Raw genomic sequence first — 22749 nt, 5'->3', positions numbered from 1 at the left:
TTTATGAATTACAAACCCACATCAACTGGACGTTAATTAAAGCGATGTTTTAATAAAGTAGAAACACTGGATACACGGGATGTATTGATTGAACATTGAAATGGGAATAGAAAGTCAGCCTCGCTATCGTGTCTGTGGATCTTCATTGTGCGCGTTCATGTACGCTCTTCGTAGATCATGAACATACCACATTCACCGACTGAAAGGTTAGGTTCGGCTCAGCTGTTAAATTGGTTACACGGTTTTTGATTATACCAAGATCTTCGCCGGTACCAACAAGAAAACACGTGTTCGCGATGCAAGTTATTCTGTTGCTGTTTTTGCACGGATAAGCCAATCGAAGCACAATAAACTCTCTCTATTTCTTTAGCGAGAAAATACATGTTTGAATTTATCTACATATATATGTATCTAGAAATGTTCGATCAAACTCTCTTGCCTTTATCCATCGTTTATCAGTAGTACGTCAAGATATAATTCCGATTTGAAAAATTGAGATAGCGTCTCCATACAACAGCATCATCCATTATTGCAAATACAAGGGTACGTTCCATTGTAAATATCCATCTTCAAGAGAAGTTAGAGGACAAGTTTATTTATTATAGCTCTCTAGAGAGAGATAATTAATTTCGCTGAGAAATTGCAAAGGTATGAAGTTATAATTTCTTAACATCCTAATCCTAGCTCGTTAACTATAGGTTAGAGTCGATCGAAGGCCTCTTGCCTAATTTTATAGCAGACGCAAATGGTCCATCAAATTATCCGTGAAACTATTACTAGGGATGAAACGATGCTTAAGTACAGACGGTATCCATCCAACGATTCCTTTATTATGCTTCGCGGAAACGTCGACCGCGTTTTCCGTAAACAGTCATCGACAGGACGAGACTGCTCGTTAGTCCAGGTTCGCCATAAAACGCCACGTCATGATTTACCACTGCGCGCCTCGAGTTAACAGATAAATTCGATAGTGGATTAATGATCCACAGCTAATGACTAACCGCGAGCCCTAACCTCGAAACTCGCGGGACGAGTAACCAAAGCGAAAGAAAAGCGACTTTAACATCCTCTTAGAGTACAGAGAGGGAATGCTACCTCGACCCTGGCCTGTCGATCGTATATCGTGGAATGAGGACGGTATAAGGAACGAAAGTGACGGAAAAAGTTGAAAGATATCGTATCACGATGAAAAACGCCATTGGAAAATCACGTTGACAGCTATCAGCCTAGTGAACTGGAGCGCGAGGAAAGCTTTAATTCCTCGGTTCCGTCGGACTTTGATCGATGTCCGACTATTCGGAGCCGGTCGACCTCGATCTCGTATTTTTCAACCTTCTAGAATTCATTGTGACCAGTTGGAGACGAAGATACTTTTTCTTGGTTGTTCGTTGTATCATGGGATCCCGTATGCGTGATTCTTAGAACAAGATGAAGAATATGTACGATTTATATGTTTGGTAGTTATCTTAGAGGTTAGTTTCATGTTTAATGTCATTCTATTGAAGACCAATATGGATCTATAGATTCCAAATTAATGTACAGTTCAAATCTTAAAAAATATAAAATATTAACAAATAATATATAAATTCTAATACATTTCTTGAATCCAATCAAGTACTAACATCAACTTAACATCAACGGAGAATCTTTTTATCTTACACTAAACTATTCTTACAGTGCTACCAATCTTCTTTGCCAAAAATCTCCTACATAACCTATAATTTAAAGAAATCGAATAATTTAAAAGAAAAATTATCCACGACTAAACTACCAATACCAAGTGATCCAAATTAGTTGTAACCTATCGAAAAATCGAAAGCCCGATATTCGGAGTGTGGAACAAAGCTTTGGAAGAGAACAACGAGGCGCTTGGTGAACCTGCGAACCGACGAACCAACTTTACGTGAGAGGAGGGGGTAAAGGGGCTCGGTATGTTAATTACAGACCAACATACATCCCTGTTTCTCTCCTCTGCCCCCCTCATTCACCATCCCGATCGTTTGGCGAACTGGTGGTGCATACTCTCTCGTTCTTTCTCATCGGTTAGCTCGGTTGCCAGTCGATTCGTCTTGGAACAGCCCATCGCCGCGCCGGTCTCGTTGCACGCAGGCCTCGCGTGAGACCGACGAGTCGACCCTACGACCCGAAGCAGAGAAGAAACCTTCCTTTTGCCCTCTTTCGATCTTCCCTTTGCTCTGCCTCCACGGAACCAACGGACACGCTTCCACGACGTTTCTGCGCCTCGACCGCCTTCTACTTACCACCACTATCCGCGGCGCTACCCCACGTGACTCTAGTTGCCCACGGGAAATCGACCCTCCGTTATTTGCACAACACGTTCTACCAATTTGAACGCGTTTCGCGCGTCTTACGCTGCCGATTCTTCGAACGAAACGATTGACGCGGGTCTAGAAAAAGGGGAGAGGTAATTGGATGGAATTGTGAGAAATTTTAGATATTTCGCAGTGATTGGAGATTGTTGTAGCTTGAAAGGGTTTTTTGATTGGATATAGAGAGGATCTTTATAGAAGAGTATATATCGAAAATTTTCGTCAATTTATGGACCATATATATATTTCTATTTCGGCGCCGATCCCATAAACGACAAGGAGGTGGTTGTTTATAACAAAATGAAATCATTGTATATGGAGACTTGTTTTTTAAAGAAACGACTTAAAGAATCTGTAAAACTTAACCAAACACATACATCTGTAAAGACTGAGACAGAAAGCAGATTATAACATTATCCAAAAGCATAAAATAAAGAAAGAAAAATACAAAAGCAAGCAGAAACTTAGAAGTCTTTATAGAAGTTAGTTTGTCCGGATTTATAGCTAATACAGATATACCCCTAGTCACATACGATCATAATTATCACGTCGCCCTATATGTTCAGATAAACGAATAAAAAAAAAAAGAGGCAAATATCTGTACGACTTAATTTCTAACCTATCAGCGATATAAACAAACATAGCAAGAGAATTACAAAATATCAGTAGACTTACTTTATGAACCACGGTCATATGATCGAGCTATGAACGACATTCATTACGAATACCTACTACTTACATTCCTAGCGCAATTTGCATTAAGAAGTTTCTTATTCACAGAGTCTAAATATAAGAGAAGAAGTATACGAGGGTCGAGCAACATTATACATTATCAACACCAGGAACGGAGCTGTCACGGGACCAGTTCACGTAACACGCATCGGTTATACGAAGATTGGTCACCCTGGCGGAACGACGTGCTTCTTCGTTTTATCGATCCTGCGATCCTGCGATCAAGGATAAGTCGACGCGAATCCTGCATCTCCGGTCTTCCCTCTAGACTAGAGATAATTTTCTGTTTCGACGCTGTCCATCTCTCTTTCTATATTTTTTTATTGCAACAAAGCACACCAGGTTTCACCGGTTTCGTTCATAGCATTTTACTTTTCCTTTCCGACTAGTACCGCCGGTCGGAGAAAATCAAAGAGGCATCGCGTGCGTCGCTGTGCCTCTACTTCTCGCCATAGCCGGTATTACAGAAGTATTTACGCATGGTCATTGATCGCGCGATCAGCAATTTCTCTTGTAATCGTTTCGGTTAGTATTGCCGCATAATGATAACCTCTGCTCGGACGGTAAAAACGTCGGGATAGCACCTCCCGTGGAACATGTCATTCATTTCGCTTTCATTGAAAACGCATCACGCATATCGAACACTTTCTTGCGATACTTTGGAGAATAAAGGAAAAACAAGAGAAAAGAACACGCAACAAGTAGTGGATAATATACATTTATGGTATGTACTTGCACTTTCGTTGAAAACGCACCAACCGAAACGAAACTGCCTGTGTTTTAATCAGAATATCGTACACCAGTTCTCACCGGGCAACTGTGATTTTTAGTGGATAATACATGCAAAATACGTCTGATTACTCACCGCCAAAAGTGGGGCACATATCCAGCCGGGCATAAATCTCGACACTGACCGCAGGGTGCACCTTGAAGAACGACATTACCGTGCGAGTAACTGTTGTTGGATTGGCCGTCTTGACCGGGTGACAGCATTCTGTAACAAAGAAAAGGATTCACCTTATTTCATTTGTATCCATGTGCATATATGGCGTTACATATCAACTCAATTTATGTACTATCACGATGCAGTCTTGCTGATCGTGAATTTTCTACAGCATATCTTCTCACTTTACCGAAAATATAATTCTCGATGAAAAGTAATTCTTGTTGTTTTATTCGTCTCTATGCAAATCGGTGCATCTGTGTCGCGATCTCCAATCTAAAGTGTACCAAGCCCAACGTAAGAAGTTAATAACGTCCATTACCATAAATTACAATAATTATCGTAAATTAACATTCTACCGTGACCAAACCCACCAGAGCATTATTAAATCAGACAGATGATTCCTTTAATACCACGATCTATGAAATTAACATATATCCCATAAATACGCGTGCGCGTACCTCCGCGTTATTCCATCGTAGACAACGCTGTTGAAAACCATCATGGGGAAACTTTTACGGGGTTATACCTCGCCGATCATCAATCTTGGTCAAATTTAAGAATAGTCTCCTCCATCTTGTCTTGTCATACTCGTTTCCTGTAACCCTCTTTCGCGCGCGTTGTACTTACACACTTTTTTAAGTCTGACATCTCGCTAACGCGCCATTTTCTCCCGGATCCCGCAACAAGGTATGCCGCGAAAATAATTAATTAAAGGCGCCATCTAATAGGATTGAAACACGAACGATTACGCCCTGCTCGAATTAATAATGGAAACCGGTAATTAACGAGTAACCGATGTCTCGTACGCTTCGATCCGCGCGTCGATTAACCGACACCAGATAATTACACCTTCTAGAAATTTTACATATACAGGATATAACGAAAATCTTTGTGTACCGCGCGAGAAGCACCGACTGTTTCATCATCCTGTTTCCCTTTTTTCTTACCCTCATATTCTTAAACGCCTGGTCGCCTCTTCTCCTTGTTGTTCCGTTTTTCTTCGTCGACGATATTATAAATATTTCCCCTTCAGAGATGCGATCAAAAATAATGGCGCAGCTGTGCGTGCGTGGAAACAAAACAAAACCACCGTGAAGGCAGAGTCGATAAGTTATCCCACCGTTTAGCGTGATTGTCGATTACCTTTTCTTTTTTCTCCTTTCCTTTTCTTTTTTTCAGGCGTTTGGTCACAGCCGATAAAGTGAAATTGAAAATTGTAGGGGAAACGGGCCACGGGATTATGAAATTAACCGAAAACAAAATTTCTAGAGCAAAAGAAAGGTAAATCGACAGAGGGGGAGGATAGGGTCGATCATGTTTGAACGAGGGTAACGTCGAAGGTCGATCATAGCCGCATACGGTAGGTATATAAAAATTGGTACCGTCCGGGAAAAATAAAAGTATCAGGAATTTAACCACAGCGTTATTACACGACCCCCAACGTGCAATAAGGCTAGCTGAACCACGCGGAGTTTTATGAAGGACCGTGACAGGAACTACAAGGTCGCTCATGGTCTTACTTACGACTGTCACGTGCCACTGTCTGTAAAATCATGAAGGACAGGAGAACTACATATTAAACCAAGCATACAGTACGTGATACTTCGCTAACCGATACAATTGTACGTTCAACGTAACACGATACACGAACATCATGCCTGTCCTTTTATTTCAAATAGTTTCTTAGCTCTCTTTATATCGCTAGTAGTCGCTACGTACGATCTCGCGAATCATTTTCCTTATGAGTCTCTCGTGTATCTGACGCCATATCTGTGACATTTAAATGGCGTATCGTCAACGTTCTGACGGTGTCCAGAAGTAATTAGCGCTCTGGTGGCGTGCACAATAACCTTATTACGCTTTGTTGACCGACATTCCATCGCGCATCGACACGTCTCTATCTTTGTATATTTTGAATCATAATATAGCAAGATCGTAAAATTAATCAGAAAAGAAATTAAAGAATTAAAATTTTTAATGCAGGGCCAATATATTTTATACTAACTTATTTGTTATACAAGTTTTCTCAATTTATTGAAATAAATAAATGTTTATATATGAAATACTAAGTCATAAGTTGTTACTTTTATCAATGTATATTGTATCTTAAAATAGAATGCAATATATGGTTTTGTAATAACTAATCCTGGAACTCAAGACGTCAATCAATGCCGCACTTCGATAGTTTACGACGTTGCTATATCTCGGCCCATATTGTATTTCCTGTCTGAATCTTATCGCGTAATCCGGAATGCGCACAGAATAGCACAGATTCCTTCTTGTGCGACTGTAGTTCACGCGATTTACCATCTCAAATGTGAAATACCATAGCTATAGAAACGTTAGCAAATCAAATTTTGATGAAATAGTCACGCACATGCGTATCCGATCATCGTAACCGCGAGATTACCTATGTACATTTTTAATAAAGCTATATGCGGGGAAATCGTATACGCAGTGTATAATTTCGTTCGATGCACGTTTCAAGGTTTACCCGGAGAGCCCTTCGATAAAATTAAACCGGCGTTATGGTTTTTAACAAACATATCCTATACACGGATATCCACGTGTCTGGTCTGTGTATACATTTTCTTACGAAAGACTACCATCGTTGTCTTGCTGCTCTCACGAACCGGAACCACTCTCAAATCCAATTTACGTCGTGCTCGCTTATTTCGTTCCTACAATTATGATCGTCCTGTTGTATATAATATTACGTGCCATCCCGCGTAGTATCATCTCGAGATATTCACTCGCAGACAGAACATTCGCAATTTCCATCGACTGAATAAGCGATAATAATTAGCCTAAGTTGTTATAATTGGTACCCAGAGCTTGCCGAAATGAAAACATAGGAAAATAAGGAAAGTGGACTACGGTATAGCGCACCAAGTATATACAGAACAAGTGCTTGCAGGCTGCTATAATTAGTTTCTTTTTGCGTCGTTAATGTTAAACGTCGCTAGTGTGTAACGGCGACGATAGGGTGAACTCAGGTATGTTAATGGATACGATAGCAAGTGGTTGTCGTGTCTCTTCCCCTCGTTGTTGCTTTATAATTCGTGAAACGACCAATTAACGTGCTCTAAAAGGAGTAGGTGGTCCCCGTGATCTTAAACAGCGTTACAGTTTCCGCATGAAAACTTTTGACATCACCTAATAAAAGTGTCGATAATTTTAATTGAATCTTTGGTAAAAATCGTAATCGAAATCGATGCGCCACTCCATTGGTGGATTTTACGAGCTTACTTACCATTAACTCGATGTTGAAATATCAAGGGGGAATTCAGTTAGTTCCCGAAACGCAAAAAGGGGACAGACGAACGAGGACATAAATATTGGTTAACGAGGGGTTTTCGAAGAGTCGCGGAACGATCAAAGTGACTCAGTTTCGTGAAATTCATTCGACAAAGGAGTATGAGGATCAATTATCGTCAGCATCGTCTTGTCAACGAACCAAACTTCTATCGTTATATTTTGGACAAAATAATTTAACCGTATACAACATCGTATGGATCCTTTACACACAGGAAACTGAAAGGAAGTTTTATGCGAATCTGCACGGTCGTATGCGCGTCTGTTTCGCACGGTCATCTTATTCATAGGTATGGAAATACAGAAGTAGCAAAACTCGTATGCAAGGGAGTACAGATGCAAGAAGACGACCTCGCCTCACTCGGCTGAACTGGAGTTCTTCCGCGATGAAAGACACATACACACAGAGTCACCGGTGCCCAGTCTGTATATTGGCTTGTGCACAGCGAGATCTTCGATCAAGAGCATGCGCACGTTCGTGCGCGAACAGGCAACGCGACCGTATAACGTGCAACCACCGAGAATACGGAACGTATACACATATCTATATACACATACCTGTTGCTTTCTCTCTACTGCAGCCAATATGCTGAAACTACGATGCTCGGGATAACTCGAACTATTCGATCCTGATGGGAATTCGCAGTCGTAATACGAATTCACTGTTCCTCCTATAGATGTAATTCGTACGCCGGTTTTGTTGCTCGTTTTCGAACAAAGAACGATCTTTTCTGCGTAACACCTAGCGACACACATGCGCGAACACGCGAACGCTAACCGATCTGTCTTCGAGAGCGTCACTCGCGAATCACCGGATACAAGGAGGATTCCTGACTTGCCGCATCGCCGGACTTCTCGCGTCGCGTAGTATCCCGCTTGTACGTTCTCGTCGTCGTTGAACTGGCACCACTTCACAGTTGCACCTGCACTTGCACTTGCACCGCACTGCGCGAGTAATAGCGCAATGTCGTGGCACAGTCGAATCGTGGGGCCCCGGCAGATCACGGGGTACCGTCGCGCCTTCCTATATCGTGTCGAGAGGACCGACGAAGGTGGCATCCTCGCGGCATCACCGTACACTGCACTCGAGTCAAGCCGAACGCTCGGCTCGCTCTCTTCCCTCTCGCTCTGTTCCACTCTTCCTACCTCTATCTTTCACTCTGTACCTTCCGCCGATACTCTCAGCCTTTTCTTTCGATATCGTTTTATTTTGTTTTTTGTCCCTCCCCCTTCTTTCTCTACTCTACTAGTATCACATCACTATCGAGTCTCTCGTCTTTCACAGAGGGTGGACATCATTACTTCGCGGACGTATTTGGTAACCGTTTCGCGGTTCAACGATCGAGAAGCCTGTGCATTGTAGCGCTAGCACCACCACCGGAACTGTCATCTCAAGATTACAGAGGTAAATAAAGATAAATAAAAACGCTTCGGTCCTAATTTATCTTTGGTGTTGATCGCATTCTTACATCGATCAAATGATTCGTATACATAGCTTTGTATTATTCCACCCCGGGAAACTTACATACAATGTCGTTTTCTTCGAGGCCGAGTGAATAAGAAGGAAAATATATACGTCACGAAGAGGACACTTTGCGGTCAATTCTCGAATGGTACACGACTCGCCTCAGTATGGTGCTTCAAGATATCCTCTCCACAGTTGTAAACTGGCAAAGGTACCTCGTATGTACGATGGCACGGCAACACGCAGTTGAGAGACTCGAATCGTACTGGCTGTTGAGATGAGGCCCTTTTCCCCCACTCGTGAGCCCCCTTCGACTGGTTGCTTCTCCGCTCGCGTTAGACCCCCACTTCCCACATGCCACCGGACATTCTCCTCTCATCCCTCCCCGCGGTCTACGACTTTGCTTCGCATCATTGTATCTTTTCCCTTCTTTTTCACCTCTTTCGATGCTCCCGTGTGCTACGTCCTTTCTTCCTCCGCGCATGAACTTAACCCGAAGCTCCTAATGTATGTACTCGATCGTCGTGTGTACGCCACCTCCTCCGCCACCTTGCCCCCTTCATAACCGTCCAGCACGTTTCTTTCCTCGCAGCAGCTTCTGATAGGTGTTCAACTGACATTGCAAGTGCAGCGTCACCGCCAGAGGCACAACTTCGTAGACAGCTGTGTCTTATTGTACATCCGTTCGTCCACTGAATGGTTATCTAAGATCTCACCAGGCATTTTACTATTACGCCGCGTACGAGCGTGCCATGATTATTATAATGTATCCTTCGCAGTTTCCAAGTCGCGCTAACGAGACCGCGTTACCACCGTTTAAGATAATGCAACTATAAATTTATTTACCACTATTGGAGGGGTGAGAGACGATAACTGATCTTTTTGTTATCATCTCCATGAAAATTTTCGATTAGTTGAGGTTAGTTGAGAGATGAAACGAAGCTCTACATAGTCTATTATTTCCTGTAAGTATCAAATGAATTTGTATTATAATTTGATTATTTGCCAATCTTGTTTTCCCAAACATAACACAAATCTAATTCAAATATACTCCAAACCTACAATACTTCAAATATATTCCAAAATTTTTATTTTAATTCTTAAAAGTACAATATACACAATTAAAAATATCTTCAGCGACAGTTATATGTATAATTGAAATTATTTATCATTGATCTTGACCATTTCGTAATTATATTTTTTCATTTTTATACCTTTTATGATTTTTAATATTGCATCAATATTTGTTTACAATTATCATATTAAAATATATACATTATAATGATTTATAACGTATTTTAAATATTACCTAAAGTAGGGAATAACAGTAAGAGAGTAGGTAGTGGATACAAATATCAATGAAGTTAATTGAACCAGTAGTAGTGTTGTAAATTTAAGTCGTATTTATTATACATATACCCTTATAATACATAGATTATTTAGCAAACAATAGAAATTAATATTTTCAGGTTTATGTTAACAAGCCGTATTTAATAAAATTTAATTGATACCTATCTTCACTACCTGTCCATTTATTTTTGTCCCCGGCTGTACGTTTGCATTCAAGCTCTGTACAGACAATACGAGGCAAATCCGCAAGGCTATCTCGGAATGAGCCGACAACAATTGTAGTTTTTTTGGTGAAATCAAAGGTGCCTCGTAGCTTCTGCTATGTACATATAGATAGTGCAGAGCAATCTCGTGGATCTACCTCGCATTGCCTGTAGATAGTTTAAAATAAAAGAAGTATCTTCAATGGAAATAAAAATAGCTATGCACGCAACTGTAAGGGTATTTTCTGTGGTAACTCAATATCTCAATAACTCAATATCCTGTAAGAACAACTAAAAGAATATTTAATTACAACCGACTCAATAACGGGACACATTTACACGTTGTTACCCGAGGTGAGAACAAGTGTTTGAGGCGCGTTTAATTTTAAATTAAATGCTGAAATAATCGGCAACATTCGGGCATGTACGGCCACGTTCGGCCAACCACGTGATGGTCATCAAGAAATATGGCGTGAAGTTGGCACGAAGATGGTTGTCGTGAGTTACGAAAGAGTAGACGATTTCTCGCGGGGAAGGCGCTTCCCAGTCGTCCGGAGAAGTGCCACATTCCTAATTTTTCTTTCAATCTAGCAACTGAGAAATAGTGCAATGGTATACGATATTAAATGGATCATACCGAAACTTCGAAATACGGGTAGCCTCTGGAACATCGCGAGTAGTATAACCTTTGTAGCAGTAGGAATTTTTTCTAAAATCATAATAGGTGAGTGACTATGCAAGCCGGTTTGTTAACTACAAGTTAGTACTATTTATTTCTGCATATGGATATATTTATTCGTTAGCAACTGTCTTAATTTACATTTATATATCGATATAATTCTCGATGTATCACAAATTTGACTATTTTATTATATTGACTCGTAGTATAAGTTGTGTGATCTACAGTTTATTCTTATAACTTATGTAAAAATATAAAAAATATTTAGATAAGTATATTTATTGATAAAAGGTTAAAAGCGTTTATAAAAAATGCCCGAGATGTTTCAGCGTGATATTAAGAAACGTTATTGATTTATATAATAAGTGAATAATTAGATTCATTTTATTTAATCACTATGATAATCATAGAACCAGTATGAGAACTTTATCAAACATAGGTTGCGTGTATAATCTATTTTCGCAATTGTAGTAAAATTTTTAAAAACTATTTTTAATTTTCAATTGTTGAATAACAAATTTTATGTATAGTTTTTATACGTGACATATATTACAGTTAAAGCTTCTTTATAGAATACACTAATACAATTTATTAATTTAAAAGATTGATACATAAATTGTCATTTTATCAAATAATCGTTATCGGTCCACTTCGAACATAACATATCGTTAAATTTCGTAACACGATATTACAACAAAAACGATCGTGATGTAAATGTAAGAGAGTTTCAAACTTGTTTGCCTTAGAGTTCACCTTCCACGCATACTTACAATTGAAATAAATTTTGCATCAATGATTGTAATTAAATTTAACATTTAATTTAAAACTGTCTTCTTTAATGTTTTAATTTGGAGCACATATTATAAATACAAATATGTATATAAAAAGACTAATATTCGTACATATACATGAATAGATTTGCAAGAAGGTCGTGCAAAAAAAACAGTATAAGAAAATACAGGTACAAAATCTTGCGTGCAACAGGTATTTTTAATTATCTTGTACACACTTCATTGTTATAGAATTGGACACGCATGTTTAATTTTCATGAAATCGCCAAAACTTTACATTTAACTATTATTATTACTATTACACAGAAATGATAACCGTTGTTTAACCTTGAACATACAAAATCTTTCTTTTTTCTACTGTTGTCTAATATGCCACTAACATTAGTTCTAAATAAATAGTACATTAATACTAAATTAATAACTCACATACATGCGATTACGCATGCATTTAATCAAAGATCGTATTCATTTAACCGCATCTGGATTTTAAGAACTACTTGGATTTTGGATTGTTGTATGTAGTTCCGGAAATGACGAAGTTGTATATAACGTGCCACTTTTATTTGTTTTGCGAAGATTTGGCGTTTCTAATTTCAGGGAGGGTCAGATACGCGTTACCGCCCGACAAAGGGCACAGGAAATCAGTCATTGGCTCTCGCTGGCCTTTCAGTGAGTACCACTGATTTACAACGAACTCGGCTTGATGTTGACTTAGCTACGTTACAATAAACTTCGGAAATTAAGCGGATTACTCAATTGGTTGGACGCGTAGCGCACCATATACGGCCATCCTCCCACCTCTCTCTCTCTTTCTCTCTCCCTCTCTGTTTAATCCTCCCCTTTCTTTTCCACTCCTCTGTTTTTATTCGTTTTACCAATTTATCCGCGTGTGATAGTCATAATTTTACATAGTAATTTTACATAGTCAGAGCTCTTTCATTCATTATGACGCCCGTAATGCTAAAATTTATATGCTTCTCAAATGCTAAGTGATTCTTGTTAGGTAGTTGAAATGATTGCTTTTAAATGCTAAATGCGTATGGAATATCACTAGTATGTAGAATTTAAACATAATAGTGCATGATTAATTTTTGAACATGGAGCTTTGTACAGAGGCCATCTGTCGGTGTGTTCAAGAACTATTACTATAATGTTAGATTCATTAACTCAGAAAAACACCGAGAATATGAATTAGACTATATATATTTTCCATCTTCATTTTTCATAATACATATGCAAATTTTTCATTTTCACGCTGTTATCGAAATATAAAACCAGAGATCGATTTAGTACATGATTATAACCTTGAATGACCTTGTATGGAGGTAATTGAACTTCTTTGAAAAGTGACAGTTACCATATAAAATATTTTCGAAATATTAAACTGTCTTTGAGATAACCTTTCTCATTTTTTGCTGTGAACAAATTTTTTATCGCTCATTTTTAAATTTTCAGGGCAATCGTATCAATTACTTCACAGAGATCATCTCATCCAATTTCATTGTGTCATCAGTTTGCATAAGGATTGCAGTAGCGATATGGTTCTAAGGTTTCGATGAAAAGAATAATTATTTACGTGTCAGCGAAGCATGAGTAGCGGCTTTACTTAAAAGCTTTAGCACTAGCAATGATTCGCGAGCGAAAGATCACTGGTTCATTGTGCATACGCTTAAATAAAACCAATTCTATGCAAAATCCAGATGAAGTGTGTCTCCCAACTCCTATGTATATGTATGTAGTTGACGATTAGGGGGGAAACGAGGAATATCACAAAATGGCTTTATTAAGAAAATTAAGTTTTAATATTTTAGTCCACTAAAAAAGGAACAACATTCAAGCAATTTACCTGCATTACTCATAAAATGAAGCTTAAATCTTACTTAGACCTTGTAAAAAATAATGATTAATAAGATATTAATTATTTTTATCCGTGTTTAGTTCCAATGCAGAGTGGCCATTCCCTGTTTTTAAGCAGTACACCAAATTGTTAACATTATCTTATGAGCATATTTAAGTATAATCATTGTGATTAGACAGTTCTTGTCTCTCAATTTCAATTTCCAAACAAAATGTACTATAAAATGCAAAATCACGAAAAATGGACAGTCCTCGTCTTTTCCCCTTACTCATCAGTTATACACGGGAAATGTACAAATTCTAAGTTAAATACACCCCTATAATCTCTCCACCTGATATACAAATGAATTTATCAAAGAGTTTTTTCTTTTTCGTTTCTGCTGTTTAAGAATGGCTGAACAGAACGACGGTATACAACAAATACATCATCAATCGTGCGTTAAACAAAAGGCCGAAAAATGTGCCGCTCATTACGGTGTCGAATCATCACAGTTGTTTCGATGACCCTGGCATATGGGGTAAGTCTCTCGAATGATGATTCAACAATTGCATCCCTTCGCATCGTACCGACCGTTATCTGTATTAAACATACAACAATATTTTATCGATATTATTTCCTATCTCCATGTTTGTGCTTTATTAGCAAATATTTTACTCCAAATATCGATTGACAAATCGTTATCGAGACAACCAAACAATAGTTGAACGACATGTATTTTTCCTTTTGTTATCTATTCAAAGTATACTTTACTGGTGAAACAGTAAATAAAATGAAATGGATGATTTACTTTCTTACATTTTTCATGTGAATTAAATGACAGTTACTTTTTTTATAACAAAAGTATTTAAAGAAAAACAATATAGCGGAATATGCACATGCAACCTTTTTCTAATAACCTTGAACTTCGATTTTACATAAATAATGGCATTCAAGCATTATGCACAGCTTGTGAGTTGTAAATCGTTTTATTTATTCATACTATTGATAAAATAGATTTCCAGTTTGACTGAATAATTTAGATAACGATAATAACAATACGCTATATCTATGAAAAATTTCACATCTAAATTTTATTTGTTTCTAGAGTGCGGATGTTTATGTATCTATAGAAAATTTAAGTGTAAAGTACACAGAATACAAATACTACAGTAAATCATAGAAAATGTTCAAGGTATAGTATTGATTATGATATTGGGTGGATCAGATGAGTCTTTGCTTAAGTTTTATTTTTTTTTTTTGTGGTATTCGAAAAAATATAAATTTGCATAAACATGTGCATTCTATCTATGTCCTCCTCTGTTATTTTGTTAAACACCAATTATTTAGATCCACATACATACCACATATGCATGTATACCTCACACATTACGCGCATTCCCCTCTTCCTGAAACATATATAATCTTTTCTTCCTCAGAATGACCATCGATAAGCGATCGAATGAAAAAATTTAAGACAGAAAAATCTCTGAACTCATTTAGCGACCCTGGGCCTGAAGAGTCTGATGAATCGACGTAAGATGAGGTGGTCGCTCGCGGCCCACGACATTTGTTTCACAAAGACCTGGCATTCGTACTTCTTTATGTTGGGCAAATGCATTCCTGTGATCAGAGGTGGCGGCGTGTATCAAGAAGCTATAGATTTCTGCATCGAAAAATTGGCAGCCGGTGATTGGGTTCATGTCTTTCCCGAGGGAAAAGTAAACATGTTTAAAGACAACATGAGGTTTGCGATTATCTTTTTCTACTCTTTATTCCATATTTTATTTTATTCTTCTTCGTCGTCTTCTTTTTTCTTACTTAATTATCACAGAATGACAAAAATATGATTTTACAAAATTTAATGTTCCACTGACGTGTTATAGATTAAAGTGGGGTGTTGGAAGGTTAATATTAGAATCGCCAGTTACGCCACTGGTGATACCAATCTATCACCTTGGTATGGACGAAGTTCTTCCAAACGAACCACCATACAGATTGAAAATTCGTAAAAAGGTCACCTTGAATTACGGTGAGCCAATAGATTTTACCGAGTTACTAGAACAATTGCGTGCATCGAAAGCAAGTGAAGTGGAAGCGAGGAAAGCGATTACGGATCGTATTCAGGAAGAACTAATAAAGTAAAATGTCATTTTAAATCATAGTAATATTTTATATTTATGGTGGTAATAATAATCTTTATATCTTTAATAACTAATCTTCTTTCTTTTTCAGACTAAAAACAATTACAGAAGAGCTTCATAAAAGGTCATGATGTTTAAACGGGGGGCATTCTTATTGTCACCCCGATTAGCTTTAATTTACCAAAAAAAAATAATACTTTAATTTTAACGTGACAATAGGTCATACTCGTGCTCGATTTTTAACTAAAGATGTTCATCTGTGGACGACATATTAGTAACATATATGCAATCATGTAACGTAATGCATATATTGGGGCAGTAGTGATTTATTTTTTGTTCTTTCTTTTTTTCTATTTTTGTGACAAAGAAAAAAGTGGAAAAAGAGAACATTATGCCATTTATACCTTTCGGGAGATTTTAATTTAAATACGAGTCGTGTTGACTTAAAAATGCCATATACGTATCGCGGTTACATCATCGCATGCATAACAATGTATATATGTACGTACGTACACGGTAGGAAGCAATTGTCGTAATATATTACGTAAAAACTCGCAGCCGCTGTTTATAGAAAAAACTTTAACATAATCGCAAATTACGACAGCTTGTGAAACATAACATTGAAACTGTGTCACTGTACTACATATTATCGGTTTTCCCTTCATACATCGACTTTTTTAATATCACTGAGCCTCATAATTTATGATATGATAACATAACACAATCTTTGTATGGTTCACCGAACTTATTTTGCATATATCGGGAAACTTTTGTATAATTCCACATAATTTGAATACAATGATATTGATAAAATAGAAAAAGAAAAATAATTTTGATGAAACAACAGAAGTTAAGATAGATTTGATTGAAACCCAACTTTTGTTGAACTTGTTGAACTTTGAAACGCTTGACCCTTGAATACAAAAAAAATGAAATTGCAATCCTTACGATCTATCGTATATTTAGATAGCTATATGTACACACGTATATTTTTGATATAGTAAGAATTTACAGTATTTATATTCAAGACACTTCGAATGATAAAAATACTGCGGAGATATACATATTTTGTATTTATTAAATTTTCACTGTAAGTAGTAAAATATCTTCAAGAGGAAAGCTATTTTCTGCAATTTGTTATATTAAATGCAAGTATTATTCAAAATGTAGTGTGATAATTTTTTACGCCATTGTTTCGTTTTAATAAATTATTTTTCGCACTAGACTATATTGTTTAAGAAGAATTATGCAGAATATCGTGACAACTATTACACGATAGTTATTAAGTAAATATTCCTCGCAAACAAACGATAATTCGATTTACTAATATATTTATTAGTACGCCTGAAGATCTCCAAATGATATAACTTACATTATCTTCTTTAATAAATATAGTATCTGTTTCAATTTGTTTTCTATAATTATCGATAGAACGAATATTTATATTATTCTATGAAGAATAGTATTTATAATTCAACATATACATTTAAGATAATTCAACAAATTCCATTTAAGATTGATATTACATATGAAAAATTGTGACTACCTATATTACATCGCTTTGTTATGATATTCACAGATAGATCTTGTACATATATACTTATTCTTCCGCGACATATAGAAATATATATTACGCCGACATTCACCATTACGACATTACTATTTGTTCAATGGAAAGATCGGGTCTTGGCACATTTTCTCTCTCCGTAGAAACAAACGTGATTTCGATTCTACGAGCGATACAAGTAAAGCAACACACAATACTCACTTTTACAAGACGAATGGTATCTGTACATTAATTACGTTACACATATCATAAACTTGAAATAGACAGAACGGTATATAACACTAACGAGATAAAGTTTATGTGGTACATGTAGATACTATCACTCTCGTCTTATCAATTATCATTTTAATTTCCTTAGAGTCGAACAAGTACAATATTAGATGTGATTCGATCGCGAGACTTAGATCAAAGCAAATGAACTTCATTTCTAGTTAAAATATAGATTATTTTATAAATAATATTAATAAGCTTTTCTTTAATAGTTTTAAATATGATTAAAGGGAAGATTAATTTCCATTTATAGATACAAATATAGCATATAAAGAAATATTCTTTTTTAAAGAATATTTGTTATTTTAATTAATCTTTTACAATTTCGAATTCATTTTTGGACGGTGTTTAAAGAATAAAAAGTAATAACACATAATATTTAAATATTGCTCAATTCTAACAATAATTCATGCTGCTAAAATACATGAATAGAATTATTTTATACATGATTATTTGTAAATATACGATTTACAACTATCTATTCCTATGAAATATATATATTAAAATTCTACAGAATTGAAATATATATATGTACGTATACAGATCTCACAAGTATCGCGATCGAAATAAAATTATAAATATCTTCGCAATTTGATGAAAAAAATAGCATCCTTTTGGTATAGATTACTGTCATACAATTTCTTCTTTATTTCTGAATCAGTACGATCACTCAGCACTATCTTCTTTCAATTATCTAACTCTATCACCTCAATGATATTCATTGGCAACTTTACGAAGACTAGTTTTATTGAAATTACAAATACTTCCTAGCAGAGCAGCTCGTTCATTGGTCAACTTTGAAACATTACTTGCATCAACAGGTGGTGGCATCGGAGGTGGTGGTACAGTACTCTTAGCAGGAACTCCATCACTTTGCGGCACATCTATAGAACCTTTAGTTAAATAAATTGTAACTTTATATAAAGGTTACAACATCACTTGAATACATATCATTACACTACATTTCATTTTTATCAACTATATCATTAACATTCAAATATATGTACTACACCCAATACCAGTTATCAGAATCAAATACAACCTACGATGCATAAATTCAAAAAAGAAGTACATACATTTCATTCAAGATGTATTCAAGCGATAATTAAAAGAAAAAATGCATGAATGTGAGCAATTAGTGTTTGTATGATCGTATGACCTACGTGAGAGAAATAAGCGTAGTATGCGCCATCAACTTTTGTGCCCAGCTAACGTAAAAATGAGGAAGATCGATTAATGTTAATTGTTAATGAATGTTATTGAAAAAAATGATCTGTAACTTACGCAGCGATGGGGGTGTTAAAGTTCCAACGCTGGTCGCTGTAGAAGTACTTGTAGGACTATCCGAGCGCTCTGGACTCTTGCCGTTTACATGTTTCATCCCATTCGCACTTAATTGATTTGCAGAACGTTGTTCTTGGGCCAATTTCTGTTCTTTTTTCTAGAAAAACAAATACATGAATTTTTTTTACTTTAGAGCAATAGTTTAATGTGGTATTTAGATATATTAAAATATTTACTAGTTTTTGTTTTCGCTTTTTCATCTCTTCTTCCGAGCTCATCATTTCCTGAACTTTGACAAGCCTCTTTTGATGTCTTGCTACTTTCTGCTCGTCTTTTAATCTTTGTTCTGCTTTGTTCACTGCTTGCTGCAGAGCCTCCTTCAAATGACTACTTAATTTGAAGTGTGGTCGTTCCATGGAGCCAACAGCTAATACAGCATGTCTTGCTGACTCGAAGAATGGATGTTCTAATAAATGCGATACCGTTGGTAAATCTTGTTTTAGAGCTTCTGGTGCGAGTATCACTTCCAGCAGACTTTTTAAAGTTGCTTCACAATAAGGTAACTCAGAACACGTTGCTTCTAACAGTGGTCGTCCAAATGCCATTTCATATAATACATGTCCAAACGAATAAACATCTACTTGAGTCTATTAAAAGAAAAGATACATAAATATTTATTATATTAATATATTTATATGACATTTTTCGAAATGTAGGATATAATATACCGTAGCGTGAAGTTTACGCCTTTGCACAACATAAGGCCGATAAAATGCTGGTAAGCCTAACAGACCATTTTCTAGATCTAGCAATTTCGCACATCTCTGAGTCAAAAGAATATTTCCTGTATGTAAATGTCCGTATGGTAGGCCCTTTTCGTGAAGAAATCCTAAAGCTTCCAAAATCTAGAACAGAAAAAATAAAATATATTTAGGTATAAAACTTATTCTTCCATGATCTTGATATAAAGTATTCATTTTCTAACCTGGTAACCATACATAGCAATTTCAGGCACTGTTAACGATTTGGTTTGTTTTGGGTTTCCATATTTCTTTATAAACGGTTGTTTGGGTTTAGTTACACACAAAATGTCGCGTAATGTACCCGTTGGATAAAAATTTCTTATCATTAACGCTCCATTTTCCGTTACATGTTGATAAACGATTGGTTCTATATAATTATGCTTCAACGTCCCTAAACTTTTGAAAACTCCTTGCATATCTTTATCTTGCAGGTGTTTGTCTGGACCAAATTCTACCCATGCAAGCAGTAACTCTTGCTTGGGATTTTGACGATTTTTTACAGTATAATAATGCTTCCTTAACCGCCATCCCATATCAGGAATGGCCTTACAAACTTCGAAATTTGCATCACTGCGTAAAGCTAGTGACACCTGTTGCAGAGCTATTTCTGAATTTGGAAATTACTTATGAAATACACTATACACAATAAATTCATAATTTATAATACTATTGGACTTATTTTAATACTTAAATAAAATATTCCCTATATCTGTCCTTTATTTGTATATATGTACAACTTATTTTTAACTGTATTTATTATTATAATTAAATCATACCATGTAATGGCGCTGTGTAATTATCTGGATCTAAGAATTTTTTCATGGGGAGTGACGATGCCAATATAGGATTCATTAGTATATTGTTTAGGTAATTCTAAAAACAGATAAAAAAATAATAATAATAAAAAGATTTAATAATAATAATTCTTTTATAACAAGACTAACCTGTAGGGCTACTTGACGTTGAGCTATGAAGTCTGGTTCCATATTACCAATAATTTTCTTTGGAGGAAGTGCCAGGTCAATGCCTGATATTGATAAAGTTGCATTAAGTTGTACGAAATCATTGTAGCGTCTACTAACTCTCCAAGATTTCTCTGGAAGTGGACCTCTTTGTATTCTAATCACATATTCCTAAATAAACATAACACTATAATGTAAATGTACAACTAATTTTGCAAGCCATTGTATATATGCGACCAATAAACAATAATTGAAGATGACAACAAGTTTGTACATTTAAGATTATAAGTCTCTTAAAATAAGTACACAACCATGGGGTCTAATTAATATTATGATAATCAATAATTCAAAAATATTTAGAAGAATGTGAAAAACTTACATTTAATCCTAAGATCAAATAAGAAGACAACTTTATTTACTCAGGATTGATCAATAGTATTTTAATTTTTAAAATTGCTTTTTATATATATATGTCAAAAAAATAATTTATCATAATATTTCAGATATGCTTTTTATATGTAATGAACACTAATATCTATATACATTATCGTACACCATAAAATATATTATTCTCCTCAACACATTATAAATAAAAAATATTTGTTTTATCACATTAATTTAATTTATAGAAAAATAAATACATCAAAAGAAATATTTGATGTTCAAAGCAAAAGAACCATCGAGAATGCCTACGTAACAAACAATAATGACCGTCGTTAATTTAGCGACACAAGATTGGAGTGAACAGGCCGATGTGTATAAACTTCACCTTTTATCGAGTAAATGTCAAAATATACGCATTAAGCGTGCGCCGTACCGTGTGTCCGTCGATTGTTCTTGCATTTTCAATGACGCTCGTCAACTTCTCTGTATCATCTAGTAGCACTTTATTTGTATATCGCTTCTCAAATAAAGCCATTGATCATTAGTCCGACAGAATGCAGAGCCCGTGCGGGGCAAACTGCGTGTGTCTATCGTATAGTTTCCGCGAGTCGCCATACATGACGCGATTTTGATTCATTTCCACATTGGCGAACGTATTTTCACAGTTATTGTAAATGGGTCATTGCTACCGAGAAAGACACCAGTAATTAATATTCCATTGACGATCGATTGCAGATCAAATTTAACTAGCTCCCTTCTTTTTCAGTGTTTAACACCCATAATCTTTCACCATTTTATTATGTACGTTTTCACAGTGATACCACGCGATCAGATGACCACTATGATAGACTCAAAGTTTCTATATCCTCCGCTTATTCTAATTAAATTGCACGGAAAAGTTGTCAAGTTTATTTGAAAATAAACATATATTATATTATGTTTAATTGATTTCTAATGGCTATAAAATGTTACATTCCTTATAATAATGATAATTTATTGTATGTTACATATTGTATGATATTATACAATAAAAAGAGAATATCCGATTGGTTCATTCAGAGTGCAATTTGTTTGCATAATAAATAATGATCGAACAAAATTATTTTTCATAATAGCATTGCAAAAAAGATAATAAAGCCGCATAAAGAACAAATGATTACACTTTTTTAATAATATAAATTGCATGAATACGCAACTAGAGAAATGAAACTTAAATAGAAATTTGTTTCACCTACTAAATAATATAATAACTTTAGTTCGCATATTTTTATGTACTATAGTACTATATGCATTCTATAGATTTTTGCATTCCTAACACGTTGACTGCTACGATAGTACTCGGTGATCCATTTTAGATATCAATATCAATATCAATTGCATTTCTCATTAGAATGATTAAAATAAGAAAGAATAAAAATTTATTTGTATACCACTGTATGTATTGTAGTATTTACACACCAATTCCTTAAGTCCAAGTACATTTAATAGCACTTTCACATGATCATAAAAATGTAGTACTATGAAAGTGAAATTTAGGATCTGATAAAACTTCATTAAAAAATAATATGATATGATATGATATAATATATGATAATATTATATGAATAATATGATAAAAAAGATTATACGGACAAATATTTCTTTGAGTCACTGTATATAAAGTTCGCGTGGCAGTTAACGGTTAAAATTT

The 22749-nt window shown here is 35.7% G+C and overlaps 3 protein-coding genes across 9 annotated transcripts in view; 1 reads left to right on the top strand and 2 right to left on the bottom strand.

Annotated features, from left to right (window-relative positions):
* The window catches only part of LOC117160621 (uncharacterized), a 115094-nt gene extending 105990 nt beyond the window's left edge, over positions 1 to 9104 (bottom strand). Inside the window, exons 1-2 of the mRNA XM_033341491.2 lie at positions 7882 to 9104; positions 3928 to 4056 (exon numbers count right to left, since the gene is read on the bottom strand). Of these exons, the coding sequence (XP_033197382.2) occupies positions 3928 to 4055 (128 nt within the window). The 5' untranslated portion in view covers position 4056; positions 7882 to 9104. The remainder of the gene's footprint in view (positions 1 to 3927; positions 4057 to 7881) is intronic.
* Positions 9105 to 10803: 1699 nt separating this feature from the next.
* Positions 10804 to 17014, top strand: Taz (tafazzin, phospholipid-lysophospholipid transacylase). 2 transcript variants are annotated; one of them, XM_033341680.2, is made up of 6 exons: positions 10804 to 11065; positions 12409 to 12480; positions 14058 to 14186; positions 15149 to 15392; positions 15532 to 15786; positions 15881 to 17014. In XM_033341680.2, the coding sequence occupies exons 1-6, from the start codon at positions 10951 to 10953 to the stop codon at positions 15918 to 15920; spliced, it is 855 nt and encodes a 284-aa protein (XP_033197571.1). In that variant the 5' UTR covers positions 10804 to 10950; the 3' UTR covers positions 15921 to 17014. The 2 variants fall into 2 exon arrangements, with proteins under 2 accessions (XP_033197571.1, XP_033197572.1); XM_033341681.2 differs by lacking the exon at positions 12409 to 12480.
* On the bottom strand, positions 15798 to 21887 carry LOC117160731 (PX domain-containing protein kinase-like protein). 6 transcript variants are annotated; one of them, XM_033341675.2, is made up of 9 exons: positions 21493 to 21887; positions 20658 to 20846; positions 20490 to 20586; positions 19896 to 20320; positions 19639 to 19815; positions 19147 to 19557; positions 18911 to 19067; positions 18790 to 18834; positions 18369 to 18510 (listed from the first exon to the last, which is right to left on the bottom strand). In XM_033341675.2, the coding sequence occupies exons 1-8, from the start codon at positions 21592 to 21594 to the stop codon at positions 18818 to 18820; spliced, it is 1575 nt and encodes a 524-aa protein (XP_033197566.1). In that variant the 5' UTR covers positions 21595 to 21887; the 3' UTR covers positions 18369 to 18510; positions 18790 to 18817. The 6 variants fall into 6 exon arrangements, with proteins under 6 accessions (XP_033197561.1, XP_033197564.1, XP_033197567.1 ...); XM_033341674.2 differs by having other exon boundaries at positions 18395 to 18519; XM_033341670.2 differs by lacking the exon at positions 18790 to 18834 and having other exon boundaries at positions 15798 to 18519; positions 21493 to 21886.
* Positions 21888 to 22749: the final 862 nt, after the last annotated feature.

Source organism: Bombus vancouverensis, chromosome 1 (genome assembly GCF_051014615.1).
Source record: "Bombus vancouverensis nearcticus chromosome 1, iyBomVanc1_principal, whole genome shotgun sequence".
In the NCBI taxonomy this organism is placed as follows: Eukaryota; Metazoa; Arthropoda; class Insecta; order Hymenoptera; family Apidae; genus Bombus; species Bombus vancouverensis.
The sequence above is the reverse complement of the archived record's forward strand: the minus strand, read 5'-3'. Positions and strand labels throughout refer to the sequence as shown.